Source organism: Chanos chanos, chromosome 2, assembly GCF_902362185.1.
Source record: "Chanos chanos chromosome 2, fChaCha1.1, whole genome shotgun sequence".
Lineage (NCBI taxonomy): Eukaryota > Metazoa > Chordata > Actinopteri > Gonorynchiformes > Chanidae > Chanos > Chanos chanos.
Genome location: NC_044496.1, coordinates 22,050,383 through 22,072,450, shown reverse-complemented (window position 1 = coordinate 22,072,450; position 22,068 = coordinate 22,050,383). Strand labels below are relative to the sequence as shown.

The 22,068-nt window shown below is 39.9% G+C and overlaps 1 protein-coding gene across 1 annotated transcript; it reads left to right on the top strand.

The window, feature by feature from the left end:
* Nucleotides 1-800: 800 nt before the first annotated feature.
* On the top strand, nt 801-7,563 carry ca7 (carbonic anhydrase VII). The gene is made up of 7 exons (XM_030765030.1): nt 801-852; nt 1,691-1,888; nt 4,309-4,427; nt 4,646-4,741; nt 5,266-5,328; nt 5,564-5,719; nt 7,441-7,563. Exons 1-7 carry the CDS (start codon nt 816-818, stop codon nt 7,561-7,563), a joined length of 792 nt encoding a protein of 263 aa, XP_030620890.1. The 5' UTR covers nt 801-815.
* The last annotated feature ends 14,505 nt before the right edge of the window (nt 7,564-22,068 follow it).

The window sequence follows — 22,068 nt, the reverse complement described above, 5'->3', positions numbered from 1 at the left end:
AGTCCCATTTTAAGTAGTTCTGCGGAACACAAATAGGGGGTGTATATTTGTATGGGCAAATATTTATAAAACGCGTACAACAGACCACATATGATAGCACATTGAAACGTATTATGTAATATACATCAGTGACAATGACAACATTGTATGTTTTCGATATTTTTATATTACATTTATTGATGAATGGACACGAGCGTGCAAATTTTATGTAGATTTTTAAACTGGTATTGTCTCCCCATTTAAAAACTGGGAGAATGTAACAAATGTAACACATTTTCCAAGTAATTTGGACTCAAACGACCACTACTTCCCATGGTAGTGTTTCTTCAATCACCATATCAGAGTTTACATATTGGGGACCATCAAAAGAGTGAAGTGCGTTGTTTTAATGCAGTCCGAAGAATGGAGATCAGTGTAGACTATTTTCAGGTGAACTGTCGTTTCAAAATCCAGTGCAATTTGTTCTTCTTTAAAACGCTGTATTAAAACACTGCATACCTGCACTGGAAGACACTTTCTGTATCATAACAAGATGCAGTCTCAATTCGCGCCAGGTTTGACAGAGTTGAACATTCTCTAGTGTTTTGATGAATCCCTTGTGCAACGGGATAGAAAAGGGGGCGTGGTCAGAAAGGATAACCACAATTGCTATTGATAAGAGCTGATGCTTATTTCCTCTACCTGTCAGAGGTCTTCTAACTAGACGCCGGTGTGTCGAAACTCAGACAGTTTACATACACGACTCGAATAGACGCGTTAGATCTTTTTCTCCTTGTTCGTTCGTTTCGGATCTCAGTCAGAAAGGAGGCATTACAATGACTGGGCATCACTGGGGTTACGGAGAGGAGGACGGTAAGTTGCATTGCTGTGTGACAAACAGTATGTTGCTTGTACCCCTTGGTCCACCTTTCATGCACCACCCTTGCGAGCAACGAGCGGAATCGCTCAAATAGTGCAAACGAATAAGGAAAAAAGGCTGCCTGAGTTGAGAAATTCTACTCTTCTTACAGTTACTGTGACCTTTTAGGGCATTACCTGCATTTAAGGACACAAGTACTAATGCGGGTTTATTTTGTTTCCTTGTTATTGTCCAGAATATTTTTTCCTCCCCAATCTGCATGACTAATGTTAAGAGAACAAGTAATGCGAGATTAGCCCGATTATCTTTAAAGGGATAATTACAGACCGTATTTAGCTTCAACGGGGACAGTGTCTGTTCGGTAGAGGTTGAAACTGTCAAGGTCGGCAGAAATTGTCTGTAATCCTATCCTGCTGGTGCTTCAAGCACAACCATAGTTGTACTGATTTGTAGGAGTGATTCTTAAATCAGTTCTCATCCAGGTTGCTCCAAATTGTTTACCTCCTAATTTCTCGTTTAGTTAATCGATTTCAGACTAGTCAATATGCTATTTGGTTTGACCAAATGTAAGCGAGTTTCTCTCAATTAAATAAACATGTGAAACTTGTGTGTGTGTGTGTGTGTGTGTGTGTGTGTGTGTGTGTGCGCACGTGCGCGCGCGCGCGGTTTTATTTGAACGTTAAAAAAAGTTTAGGAATTTCAGTTTTTTTTTTTATTGAGATTCTCTCCTAGATTTAACAAGTGTGCAAAACATTTCTCATTTTAAATCAATTTTAGGAAACAGTATCTGATTCATTTTGGACGTCGTTGTGCCATCCTTCTGTTATGTAGGTCCTTCTGCTTGGCACAAAGCCTACCCCATTGCCCAGGGCAACCGGCAATCACCTATTGACATTGTTCCATCAGAGACTGTGTATGATCCTAGCCTCTCTCCCATCTCACTGTCTTATGACAACTGCACCTCCATCAACATCTCCAACAACGGCCACTCTGTTGTGGTGGAGTTTGATGACACGGATAACAGATCAGGTTTGTATTGAATGGAAGATAAATTCCTGATCATTTTCTGTCAAATGAATGAGTGTAAATGGGTACTCTTTACTAAATAAAATTGCAGTAGTACTGTTTAAATGCGATGAAACTGCAAAAACATTTTCTCTTAGCCTGGGCTGTCAGGGTTATCATAGGCAAAGATCTCACCTGATTTCCAAACTTGGGAAGCAAATTTGTATGGAGGTAAGAATCATCCTGCCTATAATCCACGGGAGAATTAAGCCCCAAACCTCAAAAACCACCATGATCAGAATATCAAATCAATTTTCAATATCAAAGTCATTTTCAAAGCCCAGGAACATGATCCAGTAGCATCTCTTTCTAGACCAATATTATGACTCTGGAAGTTATTGGTGTTTACTTTGAGCATTGGTAAAAAAAAAAAAAAGGAAAAAGAGTCACACAAGCCTATTCAAGACTTCTACTGAGCTGTGCCAGTGCGTTTGTGTTAAGTGCCTGCTTTTACTGTGTATTGCCAATTTGTGCCTCTTAAGGTCTCATCAGAGAAATATAATTTAAGACAGTTATTAAGACGGTTAAAGTTCAGAGTAAGCAGTAGTCATTTACATTTATGGGATAATTAATTGTTTGAGAAGTGTACTCATTTTTCATATCACAGTGGTGTACAAAACTACAGAAAACTAACCACTCAAAGGGTTAGTTTCTAAAGCTTGTTGTTTTGACATTTGACTTGAATTTGCTTGTGCTCAGCACATTTTTGCAAGTCTTCACAGAAATATGTATAATATACATGGACTAAATGGGGTAAGTTGTTTGCACAATCATACAACACAAATGTTAGCATAAAGCCTTCTACAGTGAAGAGGTTTCTTCTGATTTAGCATGGAAAAAAATTATGAAGATATTTTAATTATAAAGCGTCTATAAAGTTGAGGTAGCTTGCCTGTCGATATTTTCAGGGACAAAACTAGTCATCAGGTACTTTCTTTGTTTGATACAGAAGTGACCACAGCTCTCTGGCATGTCTGTGATCCCAATGTTTTTTTATTCTTACTGATACTAACCACTCACTATCTGAGTGTTTCAGCTTGAAAGATGCTTAAAAAAGACTGAAAAAAGAAAAGATTTTTGTTCAATGGATGTAATCACTGCAGCTCCACTAACATTACACAGACACATTGGATCAAACTGAAATAGCATGTTATCTTGGCCTAAGTTGATATGGTTGTCTTTTTCAAAGATCTAATTTCCTGAACACAGGAAATTAAGCTTTGTGGAGCTAAGAAGCACATATCCATTTTCCACAGGAGAACTGAGTCCCAAAGCTCAAGGACCTCTATAACCTGAATATGAAAATCTTTTACAAGTCATATACAGTGTACTATATCTGATGACAGGATCTCTTACTCACCATGCACTATGTGTTTTCACTATGCTTTCTAAGGCACAGCATGAAAAATAACATTAATATAAATCTAATCAAGAGTTTAATTCAGCTTTAGCAGTGCCTTTGTGTTAGAGGCCCACCTGTACTGCTTACTACCAGTTTGTGCAGAGAGTCTCAAAACTGAAAAATATCATTAATGCTAGTTATGAAGAAAGTTAAAGTTCAGATGAAGTGATAATCATTTACAGAAAAATAAATTACAAGTGGGATCATATTTAGTAGACAAGTGGACTTTTGATGCAGTATTTTGCTCTGTAACGTAAGTGTAGACATCGCTCTATTTTCAAGTCGGTAAACTCTGTCAAAAAAACTTTGTTAGGGCTTACTGTTCGGTCATGTCAACAGACGCCAAATGCTTGCTGTCATAGTGTCTCAGACTGAGGTGCTGGAACTGTAACCATCGAGTATATTCCAGTGTGTGAGAGCATGTGCATGTGTTTTTCATTTTTTCCTGCATGGTGCTGTTACCTGTAACCTTTCACTCACCTGTTGTGCAAAGTTCCTAAATACGGTTTTCATTTTGAAAAACTGAAACTATATTCTGTTATTCTGCATACCAAGAGAAAAATAAAGGACAACACAAATAAAGAGGATTATTTAATTAATAATCAGTTTGGCTTCAGCAGTATCAGACAAACTTTGCTACTTACTCATGTAACTCTAAGCACCATGTTGCTCAGAAACACGAATTGCCACAACACACGCATTCATTGAAAATTATTATGTACTCTGACCACTGTTTTCTTTGGGTAAACAGTTTTGAGTGAAATAATACCTAAAGTAGAAGGGTTGATGACCCTAGAGGAATCTGAAACACACTGTGACTCGTAAGTATATTGTCTGCAACACAGTTTGTATCTGTACCTGTGCCTGGAACTGACACCTACTGAAGTGCTTTAGTGAGGGCTGGTGTTTGTGAGGTGACAGTATGTTGTCTGAAGAGTGCTGCAGTGACATACAGTGTGGCTCTTCTCCTGTCCCTTTACAGTAATCCAGGGGGGTCCTCTCCAGAATGCCTACAGACTAAAACAGTTTCACTTCCACTGGGGAGGAAAGGGCTGCCATGGCTCTGAGCATACTGTTGCTGGACAGACCTATGCATCAGAGGTAAGGCCACAAAGGCCATACAAATCCTCATTCTCTTAGTACCCCCCACAGCAACAAAAGAACACACACACACACACAACAGAGTGAAGACATTGTCAAATCAGAGTTCTTGCTCCTCTAGGGTGTGTTTTGGTGTCTGTAGCCGAGGTATAGATTTTTTTGTTAGTCCCTAACCACTGCTCCTCTATAACCAAGCCTTGTGCCTCCTCTTCTCACAGCTTCATCTTGTGCACTGGAACGCTGCCAAGTACAAGTCGTTTGGGGAGGCGGCTGCAGCCCCTGATGGCTTGGCTGTCCTTGGCATCTTTTTGAAGGTGAGAGCCTCATTTTACCCCAGCCTCAGTCAGCAGCTGCTGCACTATTAGCCCAGGACACACACTGAAACCCACTGGTTTTTTTGTTTGTTTGGTTTTTTTTTGAGGTAATGTTGCTACCATAATTAAATCAGTTTAACATTCTAACCTATGTTTCTTAAACTGGTTGAACAGTCAACGATATTTAGTTGGATAACCCATAAAGTTGGTTTACGGTGAATTTTTGATGGATATATACACGCCAGTTTTCCTTTTCAGCCATTCGTTGATGTTTTAAACAGATGTGTTTTACCACTCTCCACTGTGATGAATTATATTTTGCCAACTTTTGTGCAGTAACAAAGTATGGAATTGGGACAGGTGGGCAACACTAATGGTTTCCTTAGAAAAATAATATTTTATTCATAACTTTTGTTGTGACTTTGTTAGGGATAATATGCCTCACAAAGTGACATTTCATTCTGTACAATGTTGCTTCAGTTTGTTTTTTGGGAGATGACTAAGAGTGTTTTTTGTGCTCGCAGACCGGTGATGAACACAAAGGTCTACATGGCATAACAGATGCTTTGTACATGGTCAAATTTAAGGTTTGTTTCCAAGCATCATTAAGACTGTGTGTGTGTGTGTGTGTGTGTGTGTGTGTTAGAGAGAGAGAGAAAGAGAGAGAGAGAGAAAGGTAGACTTTGTCTTTTGAATTACCTTAGGTTACCTCAAGTTGATTTGAATCTGGCATTATTCATCTTCTGTAATTGTTTTTATGAAACAGTACCAGTACCCTCATGATCAACATAGAGTCTCTTGCTCATTGTGTCTGGCACTCAGGGAAGCGTTGTTGATTTCAAGGACTTCAACCCAAAGTGCCTCCTGCCGAGCAGTCTGAACTACTGGACGTACCCTGGCTCGCTCACCACCCCCCCTCTGTACGAGAGCGTCACATGGATCATTCTGAGGGAGCCTATAGTGGTGTCAGAGAAACAGGTGGGTGTATAAATTGTGGGTCTAGACACAAGCAGAGTTCTAAGAAGTAGCATAGCCAAATTCGATGAAAGAACAAACTGTCAAACTTACTACAATATCTAGTATTAAAACGGAAAACAAACTCAGCTTTCTACCTGCTGGGTAGAAAAGGTGCCATTCAACAAAATTATTGCTTACATTCCTTATATATGTGTATACATACACACAGATTTTTTTGTTTGTTTGTTTTAATGTTGGGTGTCAGAGGGCAGTATCTTATGTTTTTATTTAATTTATCACATTTAACATTAAACGTGTAGCTAGCGTGTCAACTTGTGGAGCAGCTTTTTTTTCACCAACCTGAATGCCACAATTTGAAGTACATACTTCAGGACAGTTTTTCCCATTTCTTTCCTCTGTCTTTGCTGGGTGACTGTGTGTTGAGTATTTGTGATTTAACATACCTAAAAGAATATTGCACTATTATCTATGACTTTATTTCATCTGCTGATAAGAGAGCCTTAGAATCTTTAGTTCCTTGACACCCTTAAAGATAAGACTTGTCTGGTCTAAATGTCAGCCACAATATAACATAAATGTAACAGTCAACACCCATTTGTCACTCTGCCTTCACTTAGCCAAATACACTGACCGGGTCAAGGTCTACAATGTAAGGACAACTTGCACTCCTTGCCTGGCAGTATCATAACATATAGTTTGGTGGGTTTTCGGTTTTGTGCGTGAGTGTGTGTGTGTGTGTGTGTGTGTGTGTGTACTGAAAAGGCTGAGCTGAATCAGCACTGGAGTGAAGTGCCGATCACCTTGGGGCACCAAATCCACTCCTTGTGACATTAGGAGTGCAAGTCAAAATTAAGCTCCATTTGAAAAATATGCATTGCGCACCAGATAATCATAGTCAAATTGAGCAGAAAACTACACAAATATTTTTACCTTCCTAGAGACAACATGTAGACCCAGACACAATATTTTGATTTTGTCTATGAAATTTGTAGTCCCCAAAGTTTTGGAATATACACAAAGATATCTGATTCTGAGGCTTATCATACTTAAGTTCGTGTTTTTCTCTGATTTTATAATTGTATAGCATGTTTCCTTCTCCCATGAAAAATGTTCTTGTATGTTCCTAAGTAAGAAACAAAGAATTGAAGAAATTTTGCATTCACAAATCCTTTTTTGTCCACAGTCATAGAGTATGTTTTACTTCTTGTCAAAAACAAGACTAGAATACTGGTTCTAAATACCTGACTGCGGGATGCGTACATGCACACGTCACTGGTTTTTTTTTTTGTGTGTGTCATGACCAGAACAGAACAGAACAGAACAGAGAGCCTGTTGACGTCCACGTCCCCATCCCCTTCTGTTCACTGCCCCGTCTCTGTGTCGTGTGTGTGCTGAGGAACTTAATTAAAGTCAGCATGGTCCGATCGGCACGATGGCTGCATAGCTTTGGTTTGGACTGGCTTCCTCTTTGACCTGCATACTGGACCCAAGGCCACAAGGCTTTGATCCTTTTCTGCTGATTAAAATGATTGATAGGCAGTCACTTTGCTCTCTTAATTGTGGAAAGCTCTGGAGATACTCAGCAGGGGAAAAGCCTAGTTATGTAAGAGTGTATTATGTTATTATTCGCCCCAATGTAACAAGGACTTGTTCTCTCTCTCTCTCTCTCTCTCTCTCTCTCTCTCTCTATCTATCTCTCTCTCTCTCTCATCTGGAAACAGATGGGGAAATTCAGAATGCTGCTTTTCAGCGCTGAGGAGGAGGAACAGCGTAAACGTATGGAGAACAACTTCCGACCGCCACAGCCTCTGAAGGGCAGAACCGTGCGCGCTTCCTTCAAGTAGTGTGGCCTCTGCTCAGTGACAATATCGCCCCGCAGACCTGTGAGTCTGTCTAATGCCACACTACAGACTGTTCTAAAACCAGGTGTCCGACAGAGAGAATGTGAAAAACACCATGTCTACTAATTAATGAGCTAGTGGAAACACTTCAGACACAGAACAACTTTGAAAATGGCATAATTACACTGTACGTTTTCTCCATAGCAGATACTGAATTCTGACATGGGTCAATCCGAAAGTAGAGTGACACAAATTGAAACAATGAAACTACAAAGACGCTAAATAAGAAACTACATCAAAGAGACTCTGAAAATTATCAAAGGATCTCCTAATAAATCAGAATGCTTTGTGTTCAGAGCTTCATGACAACTATTAAAAGCATTAATGATGTAATCATGCCGAAACCACCATCTAAAAACATTACCCGTGAACCCCTATTAAATATATGATGACTGTTCCATAGAGATTTTCCTCTCTACATTGGAGCAAACTGTTTGCCTTCTACAGGCTGTCTATGTGTTTTCTCTGTTTATGTCTGAGGGACTAATATTTCCATGACAATGCTACTTTGTATGTGCAACTAGAGGCAGTCAAACGATGAGCTGTGCTGTCTTTGACTTTGGGTATTGAGCTGTTTGTCTTCATGTAGATCTACTTTGATCCACAATGATCAGGCATCAGCAAGTGCATCCAAACCCTAGGTGCCTGAAATCTTTTCACTTCAAAAGGGTCAGAACAGAGGCTGGAGTTGGATTAGCACAGGGCAGCCAGGCCTAGACTGCTTGACAGGAGCTTGGGGTCGGAGGTCAAAGGGCCCACGGTTTATGTTAACTCCCAATAATCAAGCCCCAGTGTCCACCAAAGGCCTCTAATGAAATTTGATCATGTTACCTTTTGTTTCAGACAAACTCCCTGTCACTAAAGCTACTCCTACTAGAGCAGATGGCTCTTTGAAACTTTGATACTCTGGTTAATCTGAGGGAACCCTTTGTAAAACTACAGGGACAAATGCACAAATACCATGGAATGTCTGTTCCTTCATGAGCCACTTAAATCTGTCTGCCATAATCACTATGTAATTTACGATAATTCCTCTGGGAATGTGTGTGTGTGTGTGTGTGTGTATGTGTGCATATGTGTGTGTGTGAGTGTGTGTGTGCACATACATGCGTGTGCCTACATGTGTGTGCGCACGCATCTGTGTATGAGTATACATATATGTATCTGTGCACATGCACATTTGTGTATGTGTCTTCAGACTATGCTGGTGTCTATGTTGCATGTACTCTACATGCTCATACACTCTCTTGGGGTTTTTTGACATCAATATCAGGGCTTTTACAATAATGAGGAACTCAAGGTCAAACTGTTCTCACTACTGAAGAAGTGGTTCCCAATCTAATTCCTAATGGAGGTCTTTGTATCTCTGGCAGTGACTTGTAGTGTGTTTGCATAATTCTCTTCCTGATTTAGAAGGAGTTCAGTGGCACCAATCTAAGATTAGCTAAGATTCCTAGCATTTCACACTGTCATGTTTTAGTAGGGACTGGGAATTTAGGCTTTTCACTTTGAAATAGTCAGTGAGATTGAGATGGAAAATTATTTATGCAATATTAAAAACTATGTGCATGGAAAGCTATCTATTCAGTCTATTGTAACTTTAATTGTGCTGTATCTTTTGTAAATTTTAATATGAAAGAAATATATTAATCTTCTATTGCTAAGTATTTTATCAGAAATAAAGTATGTAACTAGACTGTTATCTGTCTTTTTTTTTTCAGATAAATTTCATATTTCGTGGTTCAGTTTAAGCACTTGTACACAAGTTGTACCTATTTATCAAACAGCTGTTTGATTAATGCTGAAAGATAAATGCCTTTGTGAGGGCAAGTGAGGTTTTACTTTGTGGAGAACTGTTAATCAACTGCACAGCGATGTTCTGCACAAACTTTAACTGCGAGTATGTGGAACTGTAGGACAAATACTGATTTTAGCAGCACATGCATATGTACAGGGTCAATACTGAGTTTATTATTCTCACTTTAATAATGTCATACTAAAGAGGTATTTATGGAAATTGTCTAAAGTAGAAAATAGAGGCTACGTCATGACAAACATGCTTAACCATATCTATATTCTGTAAGTTTTGAGATGATTCATGCATTTTCTTACCAATGGTATTTCATAGTCTTAACTATAAAAAATCTCAATCATTTGTCCAAACAATGCTTGACATGGCACATTACTTCAAAACTGAATACAATCTAAATCAAATGTAAGGTAGTGCAATATGTTTTGGCATACATCTTCTACTTTCACTACTTTTTACCTATTACATTAATTGTCTATGTTGAAAGCATGTACCCTCACACATGGGAGTGTCAACATTGATCCACTTTCTGTAAAGTTGCTCTGTATAGTTTGGGGTTCTGCTCTCAGCCTGGACACATGTTGGCTTTATGTCAGTAAGGACAGAACCAAATATAGAGATCTGTTACCCAATAGAAATGGTGCAGAGATCTACAGGGAATAGAGTTGACCTTAGGTTTGCAGTTCAGGATCTAGATAGGCGTTACATCATGTCATTAATAGGAAGCTAATTTGGAGATATTCACTGCACATAAACAGTAAACTATGGTTGAAAGAAACAGAATGCTGGAAGCAGTTTGGTTTGTTTCTGCAGCAGTAGGACAGAGAGTCAGGTGAATGTTTAACTATGTCGAACTCTGATTCATGTCATCCTATCTGAAACTTTCTGTGGATGGAGTCTGATTGTGTTTGCCTCATTTGATGATCACCTTCAAGGCTCATTTCACTCTGAGTTGGGTGCTAATGAGGCGGCCCGAGAGTTGTTTTCTGTTTGCCCATGCACTGTTCTGCAGACCAGTAAAAAAAAAAAGAGAGAGAAAGAAAGAAAGAAAAAAACCCCCAGTAAACAGATGAGCTGCTGTTAACACTCTTTACAAACACACACACACTCAAAGGACCAAACTGACTGATGGGGTTCATTTAGCTAATACGTAGCTCTGTTTATTCATGTCAGGGGAAAAGGAATCATCATCTATTCTCTTCATTGGTCAATGCCAATGCCTGTGTTGGCCTGATTCACAGGTAAGGGCTGGCTTACTCTGGCAGGTTTCCTTCCTGGCGTTTGGAAACGATTCAGAAAGGTCACTTGTGAAACATGCTAGAAGAGCTTTGACCTTCTCTTGAAACATTAAGGATAGCGGATTAAGGCTGCTAATAATGATAGCTATTTTGTCTCATTAACCTGGTACAAATCCTTAATGTCTCACATTATGAAATGTCTCAGTGGTTGCTCTGTCAAGTGTGCTGTTTTTTCAACTTGGCTTTGATTAAGTTGTGTGTGATGACGTATGTCATTTTGACACACTGACGCCACAGGACATAACACTTCATTTGGTTTTAACTACAGAATAGTCAGTCTGCAGCCAAATAGATATTAACCTGAATCAGTACATCTTTGGTAGAGCTCATTGAGCTGTTGAGTTCTCTGCAATGTAGCATCCACTCCAGGCAGTCGTGGTGGACCTGTGGACTGTTCATTGCTTACGGTCCTGATCACTGTTGTACTGAGATGGATCTGAGTACGAATTAGACTGATAAGCAGAGAGGGTGATTGGATTTTACCTCTTAATCCAGAAACCAAAGGAGCTGGTTCCCTGAGTGACTCAAGGTGGTGAAAGGAGAAAAACGATGCTTTTCACTGGCTGATAAATAGATAAATGTTTAGAGAGCCACTTTGCTGAAAGCAGATTCCGAGCTGTTATACTTTCTTTTTCAAGGAATGTTTTGTCCATTTTTTACCCAATAAACCCCTCAAGCCCCAAGCTGATTATAACTGTGACTTCCTAAAAAAGTGCCACTCATCTGATTACATGCAAACATTTTACTTTATCTAGGACGGAGCATGGCGCTGTAGCTATTTTCTGTTTAATTAACCGTTAATTCATATGTTAAAGTATTAGTAAATAACTATTTATTTTAGAAGACTTATATTTTTACATTACAGATATTCTATACATTCATTCACACATATGCCACAGTGCTCTGTGTCTCCACATGATGGCAGCATGCACCAAAGTGAAATACAGAAGCACAGTTCACATCGCGACCAGACCTGGTCACGTGGGATATAATTTATGGAGTAAAAATAGCTAAAAACTCATCATAGTTATGGAGATGAGAAAAATAGTCTTAAACAAGCAAAAATGTTTTACACAAAAGACAAGCTATTTATACATCATTTAAACAAATACAAAAGCTATGGTAAATCTTATAAAAGCTATTTTAGACAAGATTTAAATAAAGAAATGATGTTTTAAAGCGTTTGATGTTTTAAAGTTCAGCTATGACATCAGACTATGTTAATTTATCTCTAAAGTTTCTATTTTGTGACAAAATTAGCTCTGCATATCCATATCTTTGTTGTCCCATCTGTCATCAGAGACGTCTGATTCACGGAGGTATTCTGTTTTCAGCTTCATCAATAATGAATGAGATTGGACGTCTGGTATATATTTAACATATTTGCAGAAATAGACCTCCCAGAATAGCAGCCAAAGGGTTGGGTTTAGACTGAGGATACCTGAGCAAGCACAAAATTCTTGAGAGCGATCAATGTGTCATGTAACGTAAACTGTATCTTAGACTCATATAAATAGCTCGCACGTGATATTTTTGGCATCATGATATCTATCATATCTACTGACGTTGCTCAAACAGACAGCAGCATCCGATGCCCGAGGAAGAATAAGAATTCCAGATACAATTATACATTTAGCCTGGCATTGTTTTCTCCCAAAGAGAGAGAGAGAGAGAGAGAGAGAAAGACAGAGAGAAAAACAGAGAGAGAGATGGAGAGAGAGTTAAGGTTAGATGGTCACATTTTGTTTGCAATATATTCTAATATTAGGTATAGTTTTATATAATCAATAGGAAGAGAGAGAGAGAGAGAGAGAGATGGAGAGCTTATATTACTGCTTCTACTGCAAGTAATGAGTCAAGAATAAATTACAGATCATAGAAACTCATACAGCACTTTAGAGAAATCTCACGTTGTTTTGAACTTCTGTGTCAAAAACATACTTCACTTTAGCGCTCTCCTTCCTAACATTCTGCTTTGTATCACTGTACCTCTGGTCTTCAGCAAAGTGAATTTCACACACATGAGAGAGAAAGAGAGAGAGAGAGCACTGATTTGTCAAGCTGAGTGCTTCTCTAGTTTTATAAACAAAACATTACGCAGTTAAGCATCAGACTGTCATAAGTCAGGATTTACAGCCACTGAAGGCCAGCAATGAGAGCTGTGTCTACACAAAGTGTAAAGTGTCTCTGGCACATCGCCTGACGTACCAATGTTGTCATGGTTACAAACAAACAGTCAGCTTCCCACCTCCTATCTTCCCCCCTTTCATTCTGAACGGTGATCTGTCGCCGTCACCCATCAAAAAATAAATGATGTCTGCCCAAAATATCTCACGCCCTCTTCCTGAAATACCATCATGCCACGTGTCCTACTGTACACATCGTCTTTATTTAGAAACATATGCTAACATGAGATAACGAATTCGTCCCCTATATATGACCCCGTGGCCTTAAGGGGGATGCAGACCTGCGCCAACCTTGAGCTAAACCTTCAGAGGTATGCTGTCAAAGCAGAAGAAATAGTGGCAAAAGGCACTCGTGGTCAACACACGCTCATACGCGAATAATCATGCAGCCTTGTCATCAAAATCACGCACCTTGAGCCATGCCTCTCGCCATCTCGCTATGGGGTCAACCAGTCATCAGAAGTCTCCACCTCATGAGTTATTGACAAGCATGACTGTTTTGCTCAGTCTCCCTGGGGAGTCATTGTGGGGCTGTTGATAATGTATTAAGTACTGTTCGAGCTCACAGTTGAATCCCTCTGCTGGTTAAAGTCTGTTTATTGCCTTTCTCACTTGTTCTACTTACCAGACAATAGAAGTGTGGGTTTACACTGACAATGACTTGTAGTGAAGAGCTGTTACCCGTGTGGTGGAGGCCAAGGCTGCTGGCACAGTAACCCAAACTACATGCTGTTACTGGATCTACCGATTCACAACAGGACGATTTTCATCAGCTGTAATCATAGCAACTCCACAACACAACCGATGACTCTGAGAGACAACAACACCAGCTGCTGGAGCTCTGACCACGTAGCCTTGTGCAGTTGGCACAGTGACGCGTGGGATAGGTATTACGGGCAGATCAGACCTCTGATGCCAGATCGGATCTCTGTGACGTCGCTTAGAAGAAACCCCCTTGCCCTTCCTCATCTGCACTGAACCAAGAAGTGTAGGAAGACTGTGTAATGTTTGTATGAAATGTAGTGGAATCAAAATTCATCACTGCCACATGTCTGGTGTGATTCAGTACCATTTCATCTCCATTCCTTTGAAAGGCAGGGATAATTCATTTCACTTCCCAATAACCTCCATCCATTCCTCTGTAGAAATATGTAGCTGTGATATGAATTGTTAAGATTTTGGGGTCAAAAAAAAAATTCTCTATTCAGCTACCTTGTATGTGTTGTGTCAAATTCTTCATTATACCAACTTTTTAAGTCCTATACAACAACATTCCACAAATCATAAGAGGTTAATTACATAAAACTTCACTAAACATTAGAATGTATTGCAAACAAAACATGACCATCTAGCCAAATCTCTCTCTCTCTCTCTCCCTCTCTCTCTCTCTCACACACACACACTTACACATATATACAAACACATGAACCAATATACACACACAAACAAACCCACACACAAATTTGGCACTGTAGTATAAACATTTTACAGTGGAGTATTTCAGTCCTACAAAAATTTGTTATAAGGTTCAAATCCAGTAGCATTTCTAAACACTCTCCAGAGATCACTCATGCTATATCCACTATCTCCTAAAATGACCGCCACGTTCTGGTCAGGGGTCAGTCATGCATGCATCAGAAGTTTCCACCAGAAGCCCAAGAGTTAAAAATAGCCTTCCCATTGCCTTTTATAAATCAAAGTGGGCCTATTAAAAGCTAGGCTAACCAACAGGGATGGTGGTGTCACCCTATCTTTAGCTGTATTTATGTCCTGCTGTTGACAGCCACACTTGCATGCTTTTCAGTTTCTACTCAGTAGGTCACATGTCTGTTGGGACTTTATTACTGGAAAGCACCGTCTTGGGAGAAAAGCCTCTGTGTCTTGCTCACAGTAATGTCGCTATTATTAACTTAACAACAGTTTCTCTGCCGAAATTCTTTCCATTCAATTATTTGCTATTACCACTGATTTAATGAGTGTATTGATGAAAGATAGGGACCACCTGCTCAGACTTCTGCCAACTTTCACTATTAATGTGCTCTGTCTTTCTTTTCTGTCGATGACTAAGAATATCACTGTTCTTGGTGATAATTCCTGGATTAGATGATGAAATATAAACATCCTGTTGTAAGTGTTTACACAGATATGGAGAGTCGCTACACATAAATATGTAGTTACTTGACATTTTTACTGTACTTGTACTTCGCCAAAGCAATTATTTCAGAACATATTTATTCACTATGCTGCTTTTAAAAAAAATTTAAAAAAGAAAAAAGTACTTTCTTCTGTAATACTTTCCTAGAATTTGAGAATGTCTTGCTATTTTTTTCAACGTCTTAAAGCACTGTTTTCACTGTAAGATTTTTAAACCAGTCTCAAGGAGGACAAGCAAATAGGCAAATTTAAATTTTGAAAGAGATGGCCAAATGACACCACGGTTTTAGGGAGATCATTCCCTGCGCTCAGGAATATTTCCATCAGGCTCAACACACCTCACCTCAGACAGATATTTACTCCACTGAAAACGAAAGTAGACACTTTAGAGCTGTCTTGTGTTGAAACTGACCACAAAGAGTTATTATTTATGCTCTACAGTCGTGCGGTATAGTAATAAGGGGTGCTGGTTTGAATCCCCTGTGGAGCACTGATTATTGGTTCCACGGTGGAGACTGATTCTAATGTTTCAGCCCATTTTATGTCTGCCTTCATTTTGCCCTTGAACAAAGCAAAGCACAACAGAGCAGCACTGTCTTCTCTACAACTTACCGTAGCACAGTAGCCTTCAAAAAAAGAGTGCCTGCCAGATGACTCTACGTATAATCAACCATGATTAAAATAAAACCAAGTTTTTGATATAATGTGTGAAAACAGCTGCTGCAAACTCCCAAGTGAGTCTTACTTCACTCACTGTTTGCTGTTGCTGCCCAAAAAACAATACTTTTAACTTTAATTTAAGTGCGTTTTCTGAAACTCAGTCTGAACTATTACATTAGGTCCCCTTTACTAACACCCTAAGGGAAATACAAGAATAAAGTGCTTTCTCCACCTGCAAATTTATAGGAAGTGATGGTGTAATTTTGTTAACTCTTAAATGACTGGAAAGGGTAAACAATGACACTAGGAAAAAGTTACAGTTTGGTATTACTTAATGAAATTCTTTTTGGCGGAAATGTCTTCCATGAAATATGATCCTTAAAGACAACACAGAGAGGGAAATGGAGACTAAATTCAGCATAGACAGGAACAAGGAGGCATAGACAGAAGGATAGACTTCCCTGAAACCTTTCTGTGTGGGAAGCCTCGATGGTTGATGGTAACGGTAATCTGTGTCAAAAACAGTCTGGGGGTGTTTCAGTGGAAAGTCAGACTAAATCTCTACCCCCTGGCCTGTTGAGGAGTCCTGTCAGCCCTCCTCTGCATGTCATGTTTCCAGGGAACGTGCCTGATAGGACCGCCAGTTTATTCCGGCCAAGTCATTCAGCAGCTCCACTGATGTGACAGAGAAAAACCTGCCAAGGCTGGTCAAGCTACGACTAAGTGGGGAGGGTGACACCTCTGGCTTTGAGCCACATAAACCATGTTCTGTTGATTTGAGCCCTCCATCCCTATGGAAACGATGTGAGAGATTAGGTGACACGGGGTAGAGGGGCTAAGCCCAATCTCCACACGGGATAAAAGGGAAGTCAGGTGTGGATATTCCTGGGGAAAAATCTAATACAAACACAGCTGATGAGCTAATCCTATAGAGGGCAGATACCATATGTAGGTTAATGCAGAGCTTTGCAGAGGTTTACAAGCAGTTGTTCTAGCCAGTCATTGTTCCACATCTCTAGCAGCTCCAGTGACAGTCACTGACATGCATGTCATACACAGAGAAGGGATTAACGTGATCCTGTAGAAATACCTGCTAGATCTTGTCTTTGGAGAATCAGACAGATGAGGATATACCTCTGAAAAAAAAAGCGGAATCTTTTAAAAGTCGTGTTTATCCTCATTTTGGTAATTCTACTGTTTGAGATTTTGCTATTTTTGGTTTGCTTTTTTAGGATAATTATTCAAGTAATTTTTGATCAATTTTGTTTGCATGTAGTACCAAGAGTCCCATTGTTACAGCTGTAATCTGACCAGTGCAAATGCATATCAAATAGTATATTGTATATCTAAGATAAAGATTCAGAGCAGGGATGCCCAGAGTCCTTCTGGAAGAGTTTGTGTAAATGCAAGCTTTTCCTCCAGCGCTGGACTCAACCAAATAATAAAAGTAATCAGTGGACTTTAGAATTCTCTCAGCTGGTTTTGTGGGCCGTAACGACCTGCTGATTGAAAGGTTAACTCAAAGACCCACCTACACACTGGCCCTTTAGGAACAACTTTGGACAGCATTGCCTTAGTCTATGTGACAAGTAAAAACACGTTTCTTAAGTAAGTGCATGTGTACCAATGACAAAGTGTGTGTGTGTGTGTGTGTATGGTTGTGTGTGTCTACATTAGACATGATCTTTAAGCATGTATATATATGTATGTATGCGCATATGTTTTGCAAGCGTGCACTAATGTGTCCACTGTGAGGAGAAAAGACATGAAGGAGTAGCACATATGAGGAGGAAGGGGAGGAGGAGGAGGAGGAGGAGAAGGAGGAGGAGAAGGAGGAGGAGGAGAAGGAGAAGGAGAAGGAGGAGGAGATGTTCAGCTTTACTGGAGATCTGAGCTGTCCTAGTGGTCTGTCAAAAATTTGAATGCAGCTGGCTTTCCTGGAAGAGTTCAAGAAGATTAAAACAGCTGATAGTCGCCTCATTGTGGGAGGTTGTCAAGAGAAACTCTACATGAGAGATGCACTCACTGACTGCTTGCATGTAAGGAGGGGGTCAGGGCTAAGGTGTTTACAAATGTCACTGAGCAAATGGAAAAACTGAGTTAAAGCCCTAAATTTGCCACATGAAAAAGAGGATGAGAAAGCAGTACAAAAACCACTGCTGCAGGGATACCTACAAGGAAATCCATTACAAATGTATTTTGCCAACATGTAACAACCAGAATATTTTAGCTAACATTTGCACATTTTTACCCCCATGATAGGAATGCTGAGATCTGATACATTTTTTCCTTAGTATTTTACTTATATTTCACTCTGCCTGGCCTTTTGTTTTCTGTGTAACAGCATGTGGTATGAAGGGTACTTACAGACACTCCACGCATATGACAGTAAATCTGAATCACCAGCAATGGATAAGAAATGTATATGTGTCAAACCATGAATCAATAGAAAGCAGAAACACAATGGCTGACACATTAAGTATCTTGATGAAAAGGCACTTGGCCCACACACACACACACACACACACACACAAATGCTACAGTGGGTCTGTTGGATCCCATCCCACTCATACTGAGACTGCTTCTCATGACCCTCCATGTTTCTGCTGGCCACGATACAGGCCTAGACCGTGGGCAGTTGGTTGGTTGGTTGGTTGGTGTGGGTGAGTGTGCCAATGACTGAGCGAAGGCTCCACTCTCACTGTTGTTCCTCCATCTCACTGAACTGAACCAGTGGAGCATGTGTGGGTGGCCATAGTGGATGATTTTAGCGTTTGTTGTTCTTCTCCAGTCTGACTTACGTGACTGAGGCGTGAGAAGTAGAGAGGCGCTGTTGGTGACTGTGTACAGTGGAGGCAGCATTTCTACTGTACGGACAAGTGGACAAGGCAAGAGAAAAGAGAGAGGATAAAGAACAAAAAAAAATATGGCTGATTGCTCAAAGTGAAAAGTGTGTTTTGAAGTCTTATGGCAAGTATAGGGTTAATGTTTCCCTGTGTTTTGCACTGGGCTGCATTGATCCATTTAACAATGACAAATCAAAGGCAGATGAAAGCATTGTGTTCAATGGTTAGGTTTCGGTACATCAGGATATTTTATCAGACAATGTGAAATGAGGTCTGACGCTATCCTGGGAAGCACTGACTTTGTTTAGAGCAATGTAAAAGCAGTGGAACAGCGTGGACAGTCGACAATAAATGCTTAACTCAGCAGGGCTACACAAGTCAAGGTTTATTGTGAAACCATCAAAAACCATCTTTGTGATTTGATGTCCTTTTATATTGCTGTAACCATGGAGACCAACACAAAGTAGCCAGTACGCCTGGAGAGAGAAAAAAATGTCTCCAAATATCAGTTGAGAAAAGAGCACCTTTGAGGTGTTACAACACACAGGAAATCTATTTCCATCTGAAATCTATTGGCTGGCTGGTGAAAGACAGACAAGCATGAGGAGTTTTGCTCAAGCTCATGTTTAGCACATGTGGGCTAGGGATAATACAATCTAAATACGCAGTGATGACTAAGACCTTAGGTACCATTCAAAATACTTAGCCTGCATTTGGTTTATTCAGGAAACACTTCTGCTGCCTAATAAAGATGCTAAAAATGCTTTGTCCTTTCCCCAGTATGGAATCTATGTCTTTAATGAGGCTATTGTGTCTAGACTGCTCTCCTTACTTGATGAGCATCCATGAAACAAGGGTATGAATCACACACTTCTTATCCTGCCTCGTAATCATTCTTCTCACAAGGAACAAAGCCCCAGGTCGTGGCAACTGTGTCACCGGCTTTACAGAAAAGGAAAATGAGTTTTGTCCCAGTAACCAAACACTGGAGCTTAGCATTATTCATAAATTTTGCATTTAGTTAAATGAAGGACTGTGATAACTCTTTTAACACCACGGCTGACGTCATTGAATGACCTAATATATATGATTCTCGGCCTCCGCCTTCCTCCTCCAGTGTGATATGTGGGGCACACACACATACGTACACACACACACAAACACTTTGTCATTGCCACACATGCATTTACCGAAGAAATGTGCTTAACAGGAGCAACAGTAAAAAGTACATTTAATAAGAGAGCAGTATTGAACCTTGGCCTCACATGGATGATCTAAGGTAAAATCAGTTGTATGCGCTGATTCTTGAGAGTAATCAGTACATTGGCTCCATAGGGAAATTGTGTTATCAGAGTATAGAGCTGCCAAATAATCATTTCTGAGCCCATGGATTTTGAATACCTCCTTTTTTTGAAGAATCTGCAGAGTAACAGATTGGTAATATGTTTTCCAAAGAAAACTTTTACCTTATATGCAACTTTCGCAAAGTGCAAACATTTACCAGACACTTTTCTCCAGAGTGATTTGTAATTATTACTTTCCATTTCAGAGGTCATACATTACTAAAATGATGTTAGAGTTAAGTGTTCTTCTCAGGGCCACACTGGCAGTGATATGTTGTTTTTGGAGTTTAAACCCACAATGCTCTGCTTATCAGGCCCCTTCAATTATTACTGCACTACTGCAGTTAAAAAATTCAGGAAAAGAGCTCGGAGCCAAATATCACCAAATTTTTTAGACACAACATTGCAACATTGTACAAGTTTAAAAACATACTTTTTCATACACAGATATGCCAGACATCAGACTGAAAGCATTAAACAGCTTTTTAAGAAATATTTTGCGATATTTAGGATGACTTATCTGTGTGAAATCCATTTAGACACCTGGGGGCCAGACTGATTCGTTTTCTAATGTCAAACACCGTACTGTGGCATTTACAGATCTACTCACGAGTGCAACATCTATTTTGTGAACCACTGTGCATTTTCTGCTGAGTAAAACCAGTTGTAATTCAGTTAGTGTGGCCAGGCAACATTCTCACTGGGCAACCACTACCTAGCCCCTTAATGCAATCACAGAAAGGCCTATTCTATTAGTCTGGGCCTGTTACTCTCTATGGGATATTGTTGGGGCCATTAGTTGACATTCGTTTAAATAGCTCAGGCACTTTCTGAAAATAGTAAGTCCCACTAAACGCCTTTTTCCAGTCCCTGAAACCCTGTCAACTATATGACCCATACACATTCATTGCAGCTGTTGAGCAGGAAAGACTGAAGACCTTTGCAGTAAGCTGGTAAACATGACATTTTTGAACAAAGAGAGAGAAACAAATCAAAGAGCTTTGAATTGCAGTTCAGAATCGCTATGTGTTCTCAAGGACTAATAGACAGGAACTTACGTTTCTTCTATTCTTGGACTGGCCCTGGTTGCTCAGCAAAGAATGTCTGAAGTGGATGTGAAGAGACCTTTATGTAGAGCATAATGCACTAATGGCTCATGACGACAGCATTGCACAATATGACATATATGTAGGAGTTAAAATTATATAATGAACTATAGAATTCAATAGGAGAAGAAGGACAATTGAAATTCTCTACAAAAAAGGGAATGACTGTATATGCTCGCTGAATTCTATTAAAACACGTGAACATATTTTGTCAAATGGTAAGAAAACAAAATCCTAGCACCAACTGTGATTTTAGTGCTGTCACATCATTCTAACCATCACAGGTGACTTTAAGCCAGCAGAAAGCTTTACTCATTTGTAACCCTACCATTTGTACTTCTCTACATCTGGGAGAGTGTTTTGTTAAACAGCGGTTAACGCAACATCACTGGTTCACGCCAAATTCACGTCACAGTTTCTGGAAGCTCCTCGCCTCCAGCAGACCCTTAAGCTTTGTCACTTGCTGGAAATTGACTAAAGCCCAATCAAATCTTTCTGGGAAGACATTGCCATGATTTACACCAAACAACAGGTGGAGATCATTTTGAGAGGGTTACATGGCAACAGTAACTATGGCTGGACCTATTACACTTGAGTAAAAGTGGCCATACGGGCTAAAGCGCTGTGTAATTTTGTTTGAATTTTTCATGTAATGTGGCGGTAAATTGGGGGAAAAGGGAAAAAACCTCCAGAGTAAACATACAACTTTAAAACAAATTATGGTTTATTTTTAGCCTTGAAACTCCATCCGTGTTATTATGTTTATGCCTCCTGTAGTGAAGCTCTCCCAGTAATCAGAGGCATTATTATCGGTTACAGGCAGGCAGCTTGTTAAATTTAGACCCTGGACCTCTCGTAGGTGCAGGGGCCAATTGCATGGAAACACTCAACACTTCTGTAGGTACATGTCTCAATGCTTGTCACAGGGTTGATACCCACTCCACTACCTGTCTGTTTTGGCTACACGAGAACACATCACATTTCTGCATAGCAAAGTGCTGTTTCCATACCAACCAGGCCCTAACTACCATCAGAAGACAACCAG